Source organism: Lagopus leucura, unplaced genomic scaffold (assembly GCF_019238085.1).
Source record: "Lagopus leucura isolate 7727_CA_CO unplaced genomic scaffold, USGS_WTPT01 Super-Scaffold_100057, whole genome shotgun sequence".
Lineage (NCBI taxonomy): Eukaryota > Metazoa > Chordata > Aves > Galliformes > Phasianidae > Lagopus > Lagopus leucura.
In genome coordinates, this window is record NW_024962303.1 from 297,095 (window position 1) to 313,019 (window position 15,925).

Here is a 15,925-nt window from a genome sequence, read left to right on the forward strand (position 1 = left end):
GTCAGAGATGTCTGAGAAATGCAGGGCGGGGGCACGGGGACACGACACCACCACACAGAATCGGGGCTGAGGTTGCACAGAGCAGCAGCTGAGCGGTGTGACCCAGCCCTGCAGGGAAGGGCGCAGGCACCCAGCAGCAGCTTCAGCCCTGGCACGAGGCCGGGAGGCGGCCGGGCACACGGTGCACGCCAAGACAGGCAGCAGGAAGGCTGCTCTGCTCCTTACCCCCGCCCATGAGCTGCAGGGGAAGATGCCAAGGAGGGCCCACACCACCACCGCTCTCACACCTGCTGAGTCGTGTGAGGAGGGAACACAGGAAGGAAACGACTTGAGAAACCACTGCCAGCAGAACACCTTCCCAGTTTTTTGGGCCCTTTTGGCACCGCAACGTCTCCTGACAACGCCTGCCACGTTCACCAATAAAACAATGCCACAGATTAGAGGAAGGAGGGAGGAGGGGAGAGAGGACGTTACTGCCATAAATTGCTTTCCCCTTCCCACCAGGATTCCTCAGCAGCAGGGCGCAGGCCGGCCCTAACGTCGCATCCAAGCTGCGTGACCACAAGTCATCCGCTCAGTCAGAGCCAGACGTGGGGACAGCTCAGACCACCGAGCCGGTATTTAGCATTGAAGACAACCTGCAGAGCAAGAGTTCCTGCCTCGGCCTGCAGGGAGACCAGCCTCAGTGGTGGGGAGAGTCCCTCAGTGATCACGGTGGGCCGCTCGTGCTCGTTATCCTTGGCCGCCACGCAAGGCCAGCACCAGCCCACACTGCCTGCACATCCAGATGAATAATGACTAAAGCAAAACGGCCGTGAGGAATCATTTGCCTGCCATCCAGCCCATCTCCTCCTCTCCTCAATCACTTCCAGCTTTGATTCGACAATACAAGAAAGTTCTCCCTTTCAAGCAGAGGCTAGTGCTCTGCTTGCCCAGCATCCTGGGATAGGGCTGGGAGCTCCCCAGTTGTTGGCTGCTTCTCCTCTGGCATCTCAGCGTTGCTCAGGGATGGTACAGGGACCTGGAGAGAGAAAACAGCAGTGACTTGCATGAAGGCACCTCCGTACCAGTGCAGAGATGTGGCCCTGCAGCCCTGCCAGGCAGAGCTCTCAGCTGTGCTTCAGAAAATGGGAAGCAAGGATCTACCACAGAGGCAGAACATCAGCTCCGGGAAGATCTGGAGCACAGGATTGCTCCAGGAGGAGCAGTCTGGACTCTTTCTGCTAGAGAAAGAAGCAGCTCGCACCCAAGCAGGAGTAACACCAGTCCATGCAGAAGGGATCACTCACGGCACTCTGGTGAGGAAGGCTGCCATCCTGCTGAGTGCTGCTCTCTTCTGCCTGCCCACCAGGGCCCTGAGCAGCAGTGGGCTCTTGAGCACTGGGTCCCCGTGTGCACGTCTCCTCCTGAGCTGCATTCTCCTCTTGCTGCAAAATGCCCCGTCTGTCCAAGACGCTGCGAGAACAGAATCGCACTGTTAAGAGATCTGCACCTCACCTGCATCAGCTTCTCTTCCTAGCAGGAAAACTGCTGATAGAAGAAGACAAAAGTCAAGGGAAGAGGCTCCCTGACTCCAAAACAGGCTATGTACAGCATCATCCTAGTTTACAGTGCCTATGTTTCTGCTAGGAAAACCAAGCCCACTGTAAAGCAGCCCAGTTCAGAGTGGGAGTCCACCGAAACAAGTGCCCTGGAAACAGCCTCCTCTCCATGTGCTGGCCCAGAGAGAGGGAATTCACCCCTCCCCTGCTTCCCAAACCAATTATTAGGAGTACATCACTGGAAACATGCAAAGAAGGCAACACAAGACCTTCCTCCTTGGAGCATCTGGCAGTAGCCCAAAGGAACTCTAGAAGCCCTCAGCACACAGTGGAGAAAGGCAGCTGGGTCCTGCACCCAAGCAAGGAGAACTCCTCAGGGTCCCAGGATCTGGAACAGCAACAGCAAGGTTGTCCCTCAGGAACGTACCTGGGGGGCAGAGGCCCACAGAGCACCTCACAGCAGTTCTTCACCATGTTGCCATGGCTGTAGGGATTCTGCACACGGTTCTTTCCAGTCCAGGAACCCTTGATCTGCAACAGACAGGACACAAGCTCAGGTATGCTCCATCCACACCTGTCCCCAGCTGCAGCATGAGTAGGGCAACTTAGCAAGGTGGATGCAATGGTTGACACGTAGAGGAAGCAAAGTGAAACAGGGGTGACTCAGGAGGAACAGACTCTACTTACATCTTCGTTGGTCGTCTGATTCAGTGCCACCAGGAAGGTGTGGAACCCAGTTAACCCCACCACCGACCACAGGGTAAAGAAACAGATGAGCACCTCCAGTACAGTGAGAACAGTTAAGGACTGGGAATCAGGCAGACAGTCAAGCCCTAGATGAGTCGTCACACCACCCCGGTGCACTGGTCCAGTTTCTTTTTTTCACTCAAGCACTTTTTTTCACTCAGTTTTCTGTTTTATACCCTCCCAAAAGCCACTAGAATTGCTCATTACCTTGTAAATCAAGGAGCAATGGGGGGGATGCCCTGAAAAACTCCTTCGAGAAGCCTAGGCATCAGGATCTCAGTCCCTCTATAATGCAGCCCACACTTCCCCCACCAGCTTAGGAGAAGCCAACCCCCCTGCGCTGCAGGAAGGATATGTCCCTGGGGTTTCCTTCAGTGTGTTCAGGAACCCAATCTTCAGAGATTCTGGCAATATAAAGAAAGAGGTATTTGGTCTCTGGGACGTCACACCGAGTGCAGCTCCCTTTCAAAGTCTGTTAATTCTGGGTTCATCACCAGCATCTTCCCTCACCCTCAGCCAGCCCAGCCAGACTCACTCAGTGCTACGTAGACTATGTCAAAGGTGAAGATGTAGATGGTGAGGAGTGACAGCGAGAGGATGAAGAGGTAGAAATAGCGGTAGTTCCTCTTCCCCACGCAGTTGCCCACCCATGGACAGTGATGGTCAAAGCGCTCTGTGAAAGCAAAGATGGAAATCAGTGCTGCTCCGATGCAATTCCGTCTGCCTCCAGGTGCTTATTTCTGTGCCCTGAACTCAAAAATCGACACGGCTGACAGGGACTCTTGGGCCTGACAAGGTGACCTCAGCCAAAGGTGACCTCCCTGCTAACTCAAGGCTCTGTATCATGCTCCTTTCCAGAGGGAGCAGTGGAGGCCAGGTAAAAGAGTGTGAAACTGTTCTACTGAGCCAGTTTGCACCTTAAGCTAGGATTTAAGAGCTCAGCCCCACGCGTGTCTTCTCTCCCAGAGACCTGTGGTATAATGGCTTTTACAGCACCCAGCTTGGCTGAGGGTCTGGGGGTTCAGCAGTTCTCATTTAACCCACACGCTGCTTTACTCCTACTGGGATCATTACAACAGGGGTGAAGAGACTGCATAAACATTCCAGGGGCTGCACAGGAGATGGATTCAAAAGGGGAATATGAGCTAATTATGGCACGTATGAGGACTAAGAGAGCTGCTGTGGCAACAGGAAGGGGACAAGACAAAACAAGGGTACTTGTTGGAAAAGCACGGTCTCCAAGCTAGTACCATTAGTTGTTTTCACACAAGTTGCAGCTCTTCCTCTGGCCCAGCAGTTCAGTGAAACTCAAAAATGGATTGTGTGTTTACATGGATAACTGAGACTTATATAAGAATAGTTATTGCCAAAGAGATGCTGGCAAAGACAAACCATCTGGCTTCAGGTTTCTGAGCAAATCTCGAGCTCCTCAGTCTTAAGATGAGGCAGACTGTCCCCATCTGTTCAGACAACACCAAGCTGGACCTCCTCCATCACTGCTGGAAGCATGTGCAGCATGAGACGGGACGCAGAAAGAGACCGAGTGCAGATCTTCCCTGCTGCCTTCCAAAGGCTCTCACCTGGCACCCAGATGCAGGAGCAGCCTCTTCTACTCACCCACACAGTTGTCGCAGATGCTGCAGTGAGAGGCACGGGGTGGACGGAAGATCTTACACGTGTAGCAGTACTTCAGCTTCACTATCTGGTTGTTGATTTGGAAGTTTTTAATCCGTGGGGGCGGGCGCTGACCCTGTGGCACGGTCCCATTGGTGGCCTCTGAGAGCAAGAACCAAGCAGAGATCAGACTGCTGCTATGACACAAGGCTAGAGCAACAAAATCTCCTCCCTGCTTTTTCTACCTGCTGGCTCAGAACCTGCTGGGTCTAGAGACAGTGGATATAGCACTGCTCACACGCTCCAGAGCCAATCTGCCAGCCTGGAGCTGGAAGAAGAGATGCCAGAGCTTTCATGAGTGTATGGGGAAAGTAAAAAAACATAACAAAAAAACCCCAAACAAACCATAAACAGACCTTCATCCACCAAATCTCCTTTTTTCTTGAAGAATTACAGGTCCTGCATCGAGCTTCCTGCACTCCTTACCAAGAGCAAACTGAGCTAATGTACACAGCAACTGACAGAGAAAACTGTGCATGTAAAGGCTGCCAGAAAGGAACATTGCACCATCTCTCTGAGACTCAGCCAAGCAGGATTAGCCCTCAGGTTGTAAGATGCCCAGTCTGGGACTTTTGGAGGCTCAAGAGGGAATAAAGCTGTGCAGAGAACTTAAAGCATGCCAGAAACACCGAAGCTTTTCCAGCCATCACCAGCTGAGCTGGTGTGCAGCACTCACCAATCTCCATCTCAATGAAGGCTGCTTCATCAGGCAGGGCTCTTGGGATCACCCCAGGATCACTGAAGCTCGTCCGCAGGAGCGTGGCCATGGCAAACAGGAAGAGAACTGCTGCAAACACAGGGATGGCTGGAGAGAGCTGGACTGCCAGGTACCGACACCTGCAACAGAGGGCAGGAAGCAGTGAATTGGATCACAGTAAGGTCTGTCCAGGCCAGGACCTCCAATTCTGGCACATCATCGAAATGCAGACACTTCTGTTCAGCACTTCCTTCTGATCCCATCACCAAAGAGGCAACTACGACCAGAATGCACCATGCATTTAACCAGGCAGAACGCAGTGTGCTTCTGAGCACTTTGCTTTGTTTCCAGCTCCTGTTTTGCTCAGTCACAGGCGACAACAACAGAAACAAACTGCAGCTTGAGGGATCCTGCCTAGAGGACATCCATGGCAGCCACTGCCACGAGGGCATACCTTACAGGAGAAGCACCAAAGCCCTTTCTGAAAGCCCACAGGCACCGACATGCACTGGAGCAATAGGAATCTCTGGCTGTACCACATACAGGCAGCTGCCAGCACCACTTTTCCTTCTCAGGACAGATTCACATACAGTTGCAGTGCCCCTGTACAACAAGACACCTGGCTTCTCCTGACTTTTCTGAGGCAAGGAACTCAAAAGAAGTCCCAAATGAAGTAGGAAGGCTCTCCCATGTGTGCTTCTGAGAGAGGAAACACGGCCTGAGGTTTGTTTGCTTTACACATACAGAAAGGCCAAGCAGAAATCTGTGTTGATAATCCTATTGATTGAGGCAGTGCAAAAGGACAAAGGAAAATAATCTCATTATGCCTCATGATTCTTCTGGACACCTGCAAATGTCTCCACGGGTGATTCAGCACAGGCCATGCAGGAGGTGTGTACAGAAATCACAGTTTGGACTGGCGTCGGGCTGATAAAATATACATTTGTACCTTGCTTCCTTCACAAAAGCCTGCTTGTGTTGGGGTGAAGTTCTGCTTCCTTTGCAGCAACAAATTCTGCAAACTCACCCTCCACTGCAGGAAGGCTCAACAGATTTCCACGTGCTGCTGCTCGGCTCTGGTGCCTGTCCCCTGTGTGCAGCACAGCACAGACAGACCACACAGCACGGCACGCTTTGGCCGCAGGGACACGTCGGGCCCATCCCCAAAACCAACATCGTTAATTTTAGACACTACCAACTCTGCTGTTACTCTAAACAGCACAGCCCTTGGAGTGAGGAGCTCCTCGTTTGCAAAGGCAGAGGGAGCAGTGGGAGGGCTGGGCTTACTGCCTCCATGCAGCTCGAGATAACTGTGCCTTCCCTTCGGAAGGACAAAGTCTAGAGAGAGAGAGCTGCAAGTCAACTCGCAATTAAACAGCAACCTTGGGTCCTGTTTTGGGAAGGAATACATTTGCTCCTGCAAGGGCTGCACACGGTCTGTCCCAAAGGGCTGCAGCGTGACCCTTGTCCAGCTGACAGGACAGCTTTTATCGCTGCTGTAACAACAGGAACACGTTATGGGCTTAGGGAGAGGACTCATGAACTGCATTAAGCTGAGCTGAAACAGGGCCAGAGCTCCCAGCCTCAGCCACACACCGACACCTTCACAAGTTTCTTCAGCGTGCTGTCAGCACCGAGATTTACTACCTGCAAGCACATGATGTGTGCTAGGCGTGCTCCTGAGGCACAGAGTGAAGCTTTACAGCAGAGGTCCTGTGCACAAGCACCAGCACGGATAGGACCTGCTGCTGGCTGAGCACCTCCTGGGAACCTCTGCAAGGAAAGCAGCAGAGCAGGGTGGCAGAGCCGAGCCTGCACCATGCTGCTACCACAGCACGTGGCATGGGAATGGGAAGAAGGCTGTGATTTTGGGAGATGGAAGATGAGTGCACGACCGTCCTCTCCGCTGCAGCAAGGGAAACAGCACCATGCAGAGCAGGCTGGGCCCTGGCTCAGCAGGAAGGAGGAGGCAGCCAGGTACTCACTGTGCTGGGATTCTTCAGTTCATGCTTTGCAGCGTGATTAAGCTTGGTAATTCATTTACACTGCTAAGTAACAGACATTTTAAAGATCTTTTGTTTGGGAAAGCTGAGTGCCAACAGAGACACACTGTTGGGATGTCAGGATACGGCTCCTCCTCCCCTCCCAGAGCAGTATCTGTGTTCTGGAGCGTTTTGTCATCTAATACCAGACAATAACAGCACTATTACAATGTGCCATGGGAGGGGGATGAGAAAGACTGAAACAAAGAGACCATTAGAAAGGGGAGGGGGGAGCAGCCAGAAGCAACAGATGGAGGTGCTACGAGTTTAAGGCTCGCTGTCCTGGTGACATTGAGGCCACTTGGGAAGCTGAGCTGTGGCCAGCACAGCCTAGAGGAAGGGGAAAACCTGAGCACTGTCTGCAGCACAGCAATTCAGGCTGGGGGTCGTTCACCACGCTCAGGCACAGCTGGAGCTGTTGGGAGAAACCATCCCCATCAGTCAGCAGGGACAGCAGAACCACATGTTGGAGTGCAGGCACACTGTGAGCACACAGTGCTCCCGAGCTGCCCAAACCCACATCAGCAGTAAGGCAGCACCAGGGTCTGGTGGGGAATGCTGGTGGAGCAGAGGAGTGACCTGCAGAGTGCAAGAAAAAGGGCAGGTAATGCAAAAAAACACAGGGGCAGCTCCACGTGTCCTTGTGAGCAGCACGAACCGAGCTCTGCGTGCCATCGAGTTCAGAGTACAGAGAGCATGACAACACTCACAAACACCAAACAGCTCCTGTGCAGCTTTAGACAATGCTTAACAAGGCTCTGAGCATGGAGGAAAGGCATCTCAGCTGCGCCTCTGAGCAGCACAAAATCCTGAATCTGTGGGGTTTACGACAGAAAAATAAGCGGAAGGCAAAGTCACACGAAGGGTCAGCTCAGGTTTCTCAACTTATCAAAAAACAAAGACGTTTTAATCTCTACATAGCTAAGAATGTAGAAAAAAGCCATAAAGATAAACGAGCTTGGTTATCAGAAAAGCAAACAGCAGCCCCTTCCCACAGACAGGAGCCTGGCATGGCGGGCACTATCTTGCTGTAACATTTACAACCGGTGACTGCTTGTGCTGAACAGCTCAAGACAAAAGAAAAAGAGAAGTGGGTGCCTGTTACTGCAGGACAGCCCTTGCAAGGGCACCAGCAAACAGCAGAGAAAGCTGCACAGTCAGAGGGGACGCTCTATGCCTCCGTCCTTCCCAAAGCCATTCCAGCAGGGTTTCACCTGTCCCTCCCATTGCATCCAACCCCACGGGCACAGCTGGACACCGAGCAGCCTGCACACCCAATCAATGCCTCAAATAACACCAATTAAACACAGTTTTATGCGGCACGTTACGGCTGTGAAGCAGGCCTGATGGATCAGGGATCGACTCCACGGGGAGCAGCTCAGCCTGGGAGCAGTAGGAGCTGCCATCTGCCCTTGGGCTCGCTGCCCAGTGCTCCCGTGCCTTTGCTCCATCGGGATGGAGGGGCCAACCTCTGGGTACAGCAGCTGGATCCATCTTCCGGGCCTCCTCCTCTCCCCCTCTAACAGCATTCCTATCTGCAGCTTTGAGGTCAAGGGAAGAAAAACAGCGGAACGCCCGCTCACTGGCTCTGTTGAAGCGGAGATGCGGCAGATTGGGGGGAGAAAAAAAAAAAAAAAAGCCACCAGCAGCAGCCAAAGCAGAAAGGCTGTCATTTGGTGGCTGGGGAGAACTCCTCCTGCGAGCAGCTTATCTCGTGACGTGGGATGCCAGTCAGAAACGGATCCACAGCACGGCGTTTGTAACCGGAGCCAGCGCGGCACGGCGTGAGCACTGAGCTGCGGTGCTGGCTGGCTGCAGGCACCTCCAGCCTCGCTCAGCCAAGGTGTGACTGCGCAAGTGATTCAGCTGAATGGAACAAGCGCTCCAAAGAGGCACCCTGCAGTCAGCACACAAGGACTGAAAGGACTCCTCCACGCAGCAGGCTGCTCGTCTTTGCAACCGAACCCCACCGACCCCGATTGGTCCATTGTACAACAAACTTGGGGGGGGAGGGAATGGTGAATTTCAGTGCAAATGCCAAAGAATCTGATCTGAAAGGAATGAGTAACACACCCAGCAAACAGACAGATGAAAGCCAAGGCCCTCCGGGTAGAGCACCCTAATGCACACAGATAACACAAAGGGTAAGCAGGGCTCCAGCACTACACTGACAGCCTTCACAGCACAGCTAAGCAAAACAGAAACACAGAATCACAGAATGGCCAGGGTTGGAAGGGACCTCAAGGATCATGAATCTCCAGCCCCCCTGCAACATACAGGGCCACCAACCTCCACATTCAATACTAGACCAGGCTGCCCAGGATCTCATCCAATCTGGCCTTGAACACCTCCAGGCATCCTCAACCTCTCTGGGCTGTGGAGTGTTTCTGGTTTGGAAGACAACGTTTCATTCCACTCCCAAATTCAAAAAGCCACCAACGTTTTCATAACAAAACCACCTCACTCAAGCAGAGAGCGTTAAGGCTTCGTGCTCTGAGGTGCTTTGAGATCATCACATCGGTGTTTGGGGTTTTTCCACCTCTCCCTCACCTGCACAACCCCACACCATTCTGCTCCCGGCTGCACCGCTGTCACTGCCAGCACGTGCAGGGCTGTGGACATAGGGCACAACTCCTTTACGAGCTGCAGCAGGGGACAGACTGGGGACAGGCTCTGCAGGGAGCGGGAGCAATTATCTCTGCCACTAAGTGTTTCAGGAGTAGTAACACTTAGTAATTGTTCCTGCAAGGCAGGAAGTCTGAGCCCCATTTTTTTAGATAGGACATCATCAGGAAGCAGTGCCATTGCTTACCTGTGACACTGAGTCAGGAGTCATTTCAGGAGCCCAGCACCTTGTGTTACAGCTGTGTGATGCTCGTCCCAAAGCCACACGGCGACTAAGCAGAAAAGCCAATCTGGTACCCAACTGGGGCCTGACAGCAGGCACTGCCCGTTGGCTGGGACGTGAGAGAGCCTCCCTGGGGCTTCCAACACAGAAGGCAATGCCTGGCCAGAGGAAGCCGAGGCCATTTCCCTGGGCTGGGCAGCCTGGCACCGAGGCTATTGATTTGGAGGAACAACCAGAAGAACAAACAGGTTTCTCCGTTCACCTTGCTACCTTAAAGAGCTTTTGTGTTACCCAACACCAAGACTTCACCGCTCTGAGACCAACAAAAACACGCCAACGGAGGCCAAAGAAAGAAAGTTCTGTTGTTGTTGAAGCTGACATCTCCTGATCAGGCCAAAGAGCCGTCCTGCTCCCTCACACTACAGCAGCACTCAGCCAAACAAATGCCACAGTCTATTTTTCAGGGGGATCAGCACTCAGCTTGGGCTGCCCCCCCAGGAGAGGGCTCTGGGGAGGTGGGAGGCCCCATCCCTTGGGCAGAGCCCACCAGTAGGGGCCGCAGGGCCGGACCACACGCTGCCGGCAGCTCCGGGACGGTGGGATGGGCGCTGACCCCCCTGCTGTCAGATTGCATCGATGCCTCGTTGGGTCCCAACCCATCCCACTAAGCCAAAGCCAAGGGCCCGTCGCGGCGATGGGAAGAAGGGCACGAAGCCCCATCGGGGCCCCTCCTGCCCCCCCAGCACAGCAGCGCGGCGTCGGGAGGTCCCACCCTGCTCCTCCCCCCCAGCACTCACTCGAAGGCGAAGAAGAGGGCGCAGGTGCCGAGGATGAGGAATAGCGTCAGGTAGAAGATGCCCTTCTGCCGGGCCATCATGATGCGGCCATCGCAGCAGAAGGTGTTCCTGCCCGGCAGTTTCTCCCATTTCCGTACCACCTTCTTCCTCGCCACCATCACCGACATGGCGGGGCCGTCAACGGGGCCGCCGCTCGGCCGGGCGCTGCCGCTCCGCCGCCCCCGGCATCCTCGGGCCCGCCTGGGCCGGGCTGGGCTGGGCCGTGCGCTGCGGGGAGAGGGCGGCTCAGCACGGAGGGGTGGGGGGGGGATGTTGCCATGACGACACCCCTCATCCCCCCCCATCCCCACCCCACCCCCTCCCCTTTTTTCAGGCTGTCGCTATGGCAACCCGCGGTTGGGTGTGTGCTGGGGGGGAGAGGGCGCGGCCGCGGAAAGCCCCGGGCACACCGAGCGCGGCTCCCGCCCCGCGGGAATAGGGGACGGGGATGGGGACGGAGGGATCGGGAGGAGGGAAGGGAGCAGGGAGGGGAGCGCGCGGCCGCCTCTCACCCCCAGGCGGTGTCGGCAGCGCCAGAGCGGGCCGCGCCGATCGCTGCTCAGCGCCGCGGGAGGGGCCGCCACGCCCCGCGACGCCGCTGTGGGAGCGGCCGCGCCCGCCATTGGTCCGCCGCCGCTCGGCGCCCCGCCCCTCCGCTCCCCTCTTCGCTCTCCCATTGGTCGGGAGCGGTGCCGGTCTCTGGCCATTACCAACGCTCCCGTGCGAACAAGGGGAGGCGGGGATGAGGGCGGAGCACGGCACGTGGCGGGGGCGGGGCCGGGTCGGGCGCTGCCGGGGTCCTTCGGAGGGGCGGGGAAGGAGACGAAGGAGAACGGGATAGAAAGGAAACGGGCAATCCACTCTCGCGCGGTCGTGTCGAGCCGCTGCACCGAGCACCTCCCCGCGGTCCGCCCCACCCGCGGCGCGGGCCTTCCGCCACCGTTCGGCCGCGGCTCCGCCCGCCGCGAGGCGGTGCCCGTGCCCCGCTGCCATGGCAATCGTGACGTCACGGTCCGGGCGGAAATGCGGCGCCTCATGCGGGGCGGAAGCGTCGCGCTGTACGGCACTTTGCGACGCCATGGCGGAGGAGTGGCTGGGCGCCGAGGCGGCGGGTAGCGGTAGCGAGGAGGAGGAGGTGAGCGGGATCCGCGGGGCTGGCGTGGCGCGGGGCTGTGCTCCACGGCACCGGGCGCTCCGCTGCCCCGCGGGCTCCGGTAGGGGCACCGAGCGGAGTCGGGGTCGGGGCCGGGCCTCATCCGCTTAGGCCCGGCCCCGCTGACCGTGTGCCCGGTGCGGCGGGAGCAGGAGGATGGCGAGCGGCGGCACCAGCAGCTCCTGGAGGCGGTCAGCGCCCTCACGGGGCGGAAGCGGTGAGTGTGAGGCTTTGAGCTCCCGCTGCAGCCCGGCGGGAGGAGCACGTGGCGGCACGCTGCGCTCCCACGCGGTTATTTCACTTTTCCTACTTTATCGTCCTGACAGGCGGAAGCTGGCCGAGCGCTCCGAGGCCAGTGCACAGGTGTCAGAGTTCAACGTTAGCTGTAAAGGTGGGATCCCTTCCTAGCTCCTCTGTTGAGGAGGGTGCTCCCCGTCTGCTAGGGAGAGCTCTCAGGGTGTGCTGTGCTGGGCTTTGGGGCTGAAGGCGCCTCTTCCTGGTGCTGCCCTACTTGGTGGCACCGTGGTGGTGCTGATGCAGAGGGTCTCGTGTAGGTGCCGGGGAGAAACTTGTCTTGTCTGAGCTCCTGCAGCCCATTCGTGCCCGGTCTGCCCTGAGTGGTGTGAAGAAGGAGCTCAACAGAGTGAAGCAGAAGAAGGCAGTGGAGCTGCCGCTCAGCAAGGAGGAGGCAGAGCGGGTATGTGGGGCTGCTGCAGGCAGCACACTGTGGGCATTCCAGCCTTAAGGGGCACCCTTTAGCCCCTTCGTGTCTCTCTGATTCTGTCTGGCTTGTCTTGTTCCACAAATCAGCTTCTCTGCTCAAGTTTTTTCCTTCCTGCTCCCACCTGCAGGTTGTGAGGGAGGCTGCCTATGTCAAGAGCTCTAAAGATGTTGGCAAGTGGCAACCAGTGGTCCTGCAGAACCGCCGTGCAGAGCAGTTGGTTTTCCCTCTGAAGGAGGAGATTGTGGCAGTTGCCCCCCTGGAGCAAGTGGTTTCGGCATGGAAGGTGGGTGCTCTCACATGCCCAACACTGCCACCTCTTGGACGCAGTTCAAGTTCTCCCCCCTGCTTTTATTTAGTGCTCAGCACATCAGCTAAGCCTCCTGCTTCCTAGTCCCTCTCCTGACCTAGGTGCCTGCTAGTAGCACTCAGCTGCTTGTCTTCGAGTTAAAGGGTTTGGTTCACAAAATGCTGTGTGCCTATAAATTCTGGTTATTCTAGTGTTGAACACAAGTTCCCTTGTAGTTTGCGTTGCTCCTCAGTTACTCATCCTTGGAGAGCTTTCCCAGGTCAGGGCAGTCTTTATCAAGCTCCCAGCTCAACAAACACCTTCTGTCTGCATAGAGGTTTCTCCTTGTCTCTCGTGGGGCCTGGGACTTCGGCTTCTTTGTGCCCTTCTAGGGGACTGCTCTGGCATCAGGAAGGATGGGAAGGTGTGTGTGGGTGTTTGTTCCTGCAGTCTTTTCTGCCTCATCCAGTCTCACTGCCTGTTCTGTCCCACCAACAGCCCCGAACTCCCCTGGAGCAGGAGATCTTTGGTCTGCTCCACAAAACACAGCAGCCCATCACAGACCCACTCCTGACACCTCAGGAGAAAGCCTCGCTGCAGGCAATGAGCTTGGAGGAGGTGAGTGGTTCTTTCTGCTGCGCTCTGGCTCTGAAGGCCTCTTCCGTCATGCTTTTCCTTGCACTGTGTTTCCTGGCAGGCCAAGCGGCGGCGAGCAGAGCTGCAGAAGGCTCGAGTCCTGCAGTCCTACTATGAAGCCAAGGCTCGTCGAGAGAAGAAGATCAAGAGCAAGAAGTAAGGCTATAGCATTGCTGAGCTCAGTGATCTGGGGCTCAGTGCTTGGGAGTGGTGGAGGAAAGCGGAGAGAAGCTGTGCTTCTTCCTGCACAAAACAGTGCTCCCTTGCCGAAGCAGAAGCTGCATGCCTGTACCAGATCTCACTCCTCAGCTGTCTGCTCTTGTGCTGCAGGTACCATCGTGTGCTGAAGAAAAGCAAGAGACGCAAGGCCTTAAAGGAGTTTGAGATGCTGCAGAAGTCAGACCCCGAGGCTGCCTTGGCAAAGCTGGAGGAGTTGGATCAGCTCCGGATGGAGGTGCTGCTTGCTTGCTTCTCCTTCGTCCTTTGGACGTCCCTAATCCTGGGAGCGTTCTTTCTGATGCTTCTTTTTGCCTCTGCCCTAGGAGCGGATGAGTCTCAAGCACCAGAACAAGGGGAAATGGGCCCGCTCACGAGCCATTATGGCCAAGTATGACCTGGAGGTGAGATGCAGCTTGGGAAAGGGGAGGACAGCTGAGAGCTGGGCAAGGAAGGGGGGCCGTTGTTTCTGGCTTGTGTTAGAAACATCTCAATCCCATCCCAGGCCCGCAAGGCTATGCAAGAGCAGCTGGCCAGGAACAAGGAGCTGACACAAAAGGTGCGGGTGGAATTGCCAGAGGAGGAGCCAGCTGATGTGCCCGAGGAGGACCTCACTTCCACAGCCATCCCTCCTGTCTCTGTGGGAGCGAGCAGAGCAAATCCCTGGATGCTGGGCAAACCCAGTGACCCAGCCCAGGAGCCTGATGTGCCAGAAGACCTTGGAAATGCTTCAGTGCCAGTTGCTGTAGAGAACAAGGAGGAGATGTCTGAGGATGAGGAGGAGCTGTCAGAGGAGGAGGCGCTGCTGCAAGACTTTCAGCAGAAGCGGCAAGCACGGCAGCGGCAGCCAGGGAGTCCTGAGCAGCACAGTGAGGAGCTCACAGTCCTGCCTGGTGTCTGCAGTGTCACAGAGCAAAATGGGTCGTTAGGTTTGTGTTTTCACTCAGCTGTCCTTTTCTTCCCTCTCCTGTTCATGGGGTGGCTGTTCCTCCACTGTTCCCTTGATGCGCAGGTGTTGATGAGACAGAAGAAGTTTCTGAACAACTGCCAGGGGATGCCTCCATCCACCCAGTCAGTGTCGAGGAGCAGGTGAGCCCAGTGATCGAGCTGCCTCCCCAGGCCCAGGAGGAGCCCTTGCTGTCAGAGCAGCTGCACCATGTGCAGACAATGGAGGACATTGAGGCTTTGGCCTCTGAGGAGCTTGCAGCAGAGCAGGAGAAGCCAGTGACTGTGGGCACAGAGAAGCCAGCACGCAGTCGGCAGGAAGGCAGAACTACACCCAAGCCTGCCAAGAAGCCAAAAACCAAGAAGAAAATAATCAGCTTGCAATCTGTGCTGTCTGGAAAGCTCCGGGAGGCTCAGTGCCCCAGCCTACCTGCAGTCATGGTGGAGGAGGTGAGCAGTGTGGGGCTGTCCTGGGCTGGGGGCCGTTCTGGCTGCGGGGCTGTAACTCCCCTCTCTGCAGGAGGGTGGCTTTGACCAGCGAGGAGTGATCACAGAGGCCTTTGCTGGAGATGACGTGGTTGCCGACTTCAATCGGGAGAAGCACAAAGCAGAGGAGGCTGCGAAGCCACAGCCGCTGAACTTGGTTCTGCCAGGCTGGGGCGAGTGGGGAGGCACCGGCCTGAAGCCCAGCAACAAGAAAATAAAACGGTATGTGTGGATGGGCTGCTGCAGCAACGTGCCTCAGCCCTGCTCCGGCATCTGATGTCCTCACCTGTCTGGCAGGTTTCTGATCAAGCCAGCCCCAGCCCCTCCCAGGAAGGACCAGCATTTGCCCCACGTTATCATTAGTGAGCAGCGCAACATCCATGCAGCAGCACATCAGGTGGGTGCTGGAGCTGGCCTGGGCTTTGAGCAGAACCTTTTCCAAAACTTCCCTGCTTGTAAAAGGGCCATTTAGTTTTGACAGCCCCGGACGCAGTGGGTGAGGTGGAATTTACAGCCCTATTCCCTTGAGCGCTCTTGTATCAGCTGTCCTGAGGCTTACCAAACATTGGACTTCAGGGAGGAGGGGCTGAGCAGGTCGTGGAGCGATGGAAGTCAATGTCCACATGGGACGAAAGCAGCCCCGGAGTGCAGGGCCGGGTCCCTGGCAGCATCACCCTCTCTGCTGTTTCCCTGCAGGTCAGCGAGCTGCCCTTCCCCTTCGAGAGGCACCAGCAATTTGAGAAGTGCATCCGGACGCCCGTGGGCTCCACATGGAACACGCAGCGTGCCTTCCAGAAGCTCACTGCTCCCCGTGTTGTCACACGGGCGGGCCACATCATCCAGCCTCTCTCTGCTGAGGATGTCCCCTCCGTGGCTGCCACAACTGACAGTGGAACCAAGCTGGCACTCAAAACCCCACCTGAAGAGCATAAGCAGCTCTCTGGCCGCCCCCGCAAGAGAGCTCGATAGCTTGTGGGCGCCAGGCCTGACACCCGTGGCACTGGGGAGCAGGTGGGGGCCGTGTTCCAGGGCTGCCCAGGTTCCTGGTTCTGTCTTAGGGCTTTTTAACTCTGCAATAAAAGTGCTGGGCTGCC

The 15,925-nt window shown here is 56.3% G+C and overlaps 2 protein-coding genes across 2 annotated transcripts; one reads left to right on the top strand and one right to left on the bottom strand.

Moving 5' to 3' along the window:
• Positions 1 to 340: 340 nt before the first annotated feature.
• On the bottom strand, positions 341 to 10,556 carry ZDHHC9 (zinc finger DHHC-type palmitoyltransferase 9). The gene is made up of 9 exons (XM_042886471.1): positions 10,347 to 10,556; positions 4,639 to 4,799; positions 3,906 to 4,064; positions 2,824 to 2,961; positions 2,644 to 2,692; positions 2,229 to 2,331; positions 1,969 to 2,072; positions 1,290 to 1,455; positions 341 to 1,021 (listed from the first exon to the last, which is right to left on the bottom strand). The coding sequence occupies exons 1-9, from the start codon at positions 10,511 to 10,513 to the stop codon at positions 917 to 919; spliced, it is 1,152 nt and encodes a 383-aa protein (XP_042742405.1). The 5' UTR covers positions 10,514 to 10,556; the 3' UTR covers positions 341 to 916.
• Positions 10,557 to 11,376: 820 nt separating this feature from the next.
• UTP14A (UTP14A small subunit processome component) lies at positions 11,377 to 15,925 on the top strand. The gene is made up of 14 exons (XM_042886404.1): positions 11,377 to 11,520; positions 11,691 to 11,755; positions 11,865 to 11,929; positions 12,093 to 12,235; positions 12,390 to 12,545; positions 13,047 to 13,166; positions 13,246 to 13,340; positions 13,515 to 13,638; positions 13,727 to 13,804; positions 13,906 to 14,329; positions 14,413 to 14,795; positions 14,866 to 15,053; positions 15,129 to 15,228; positions 15,528 to 15,925. The coding sequence occupies exons 1-14, from the start codon at positions 11,377 to 11,379 to the stop codon at positions 15,798 to 15,800; spliced, it is 2,358 nt and encodes a 785-aa protein (XP_042742338.1). The 3' UTR covers positions 15,801 to 15,925.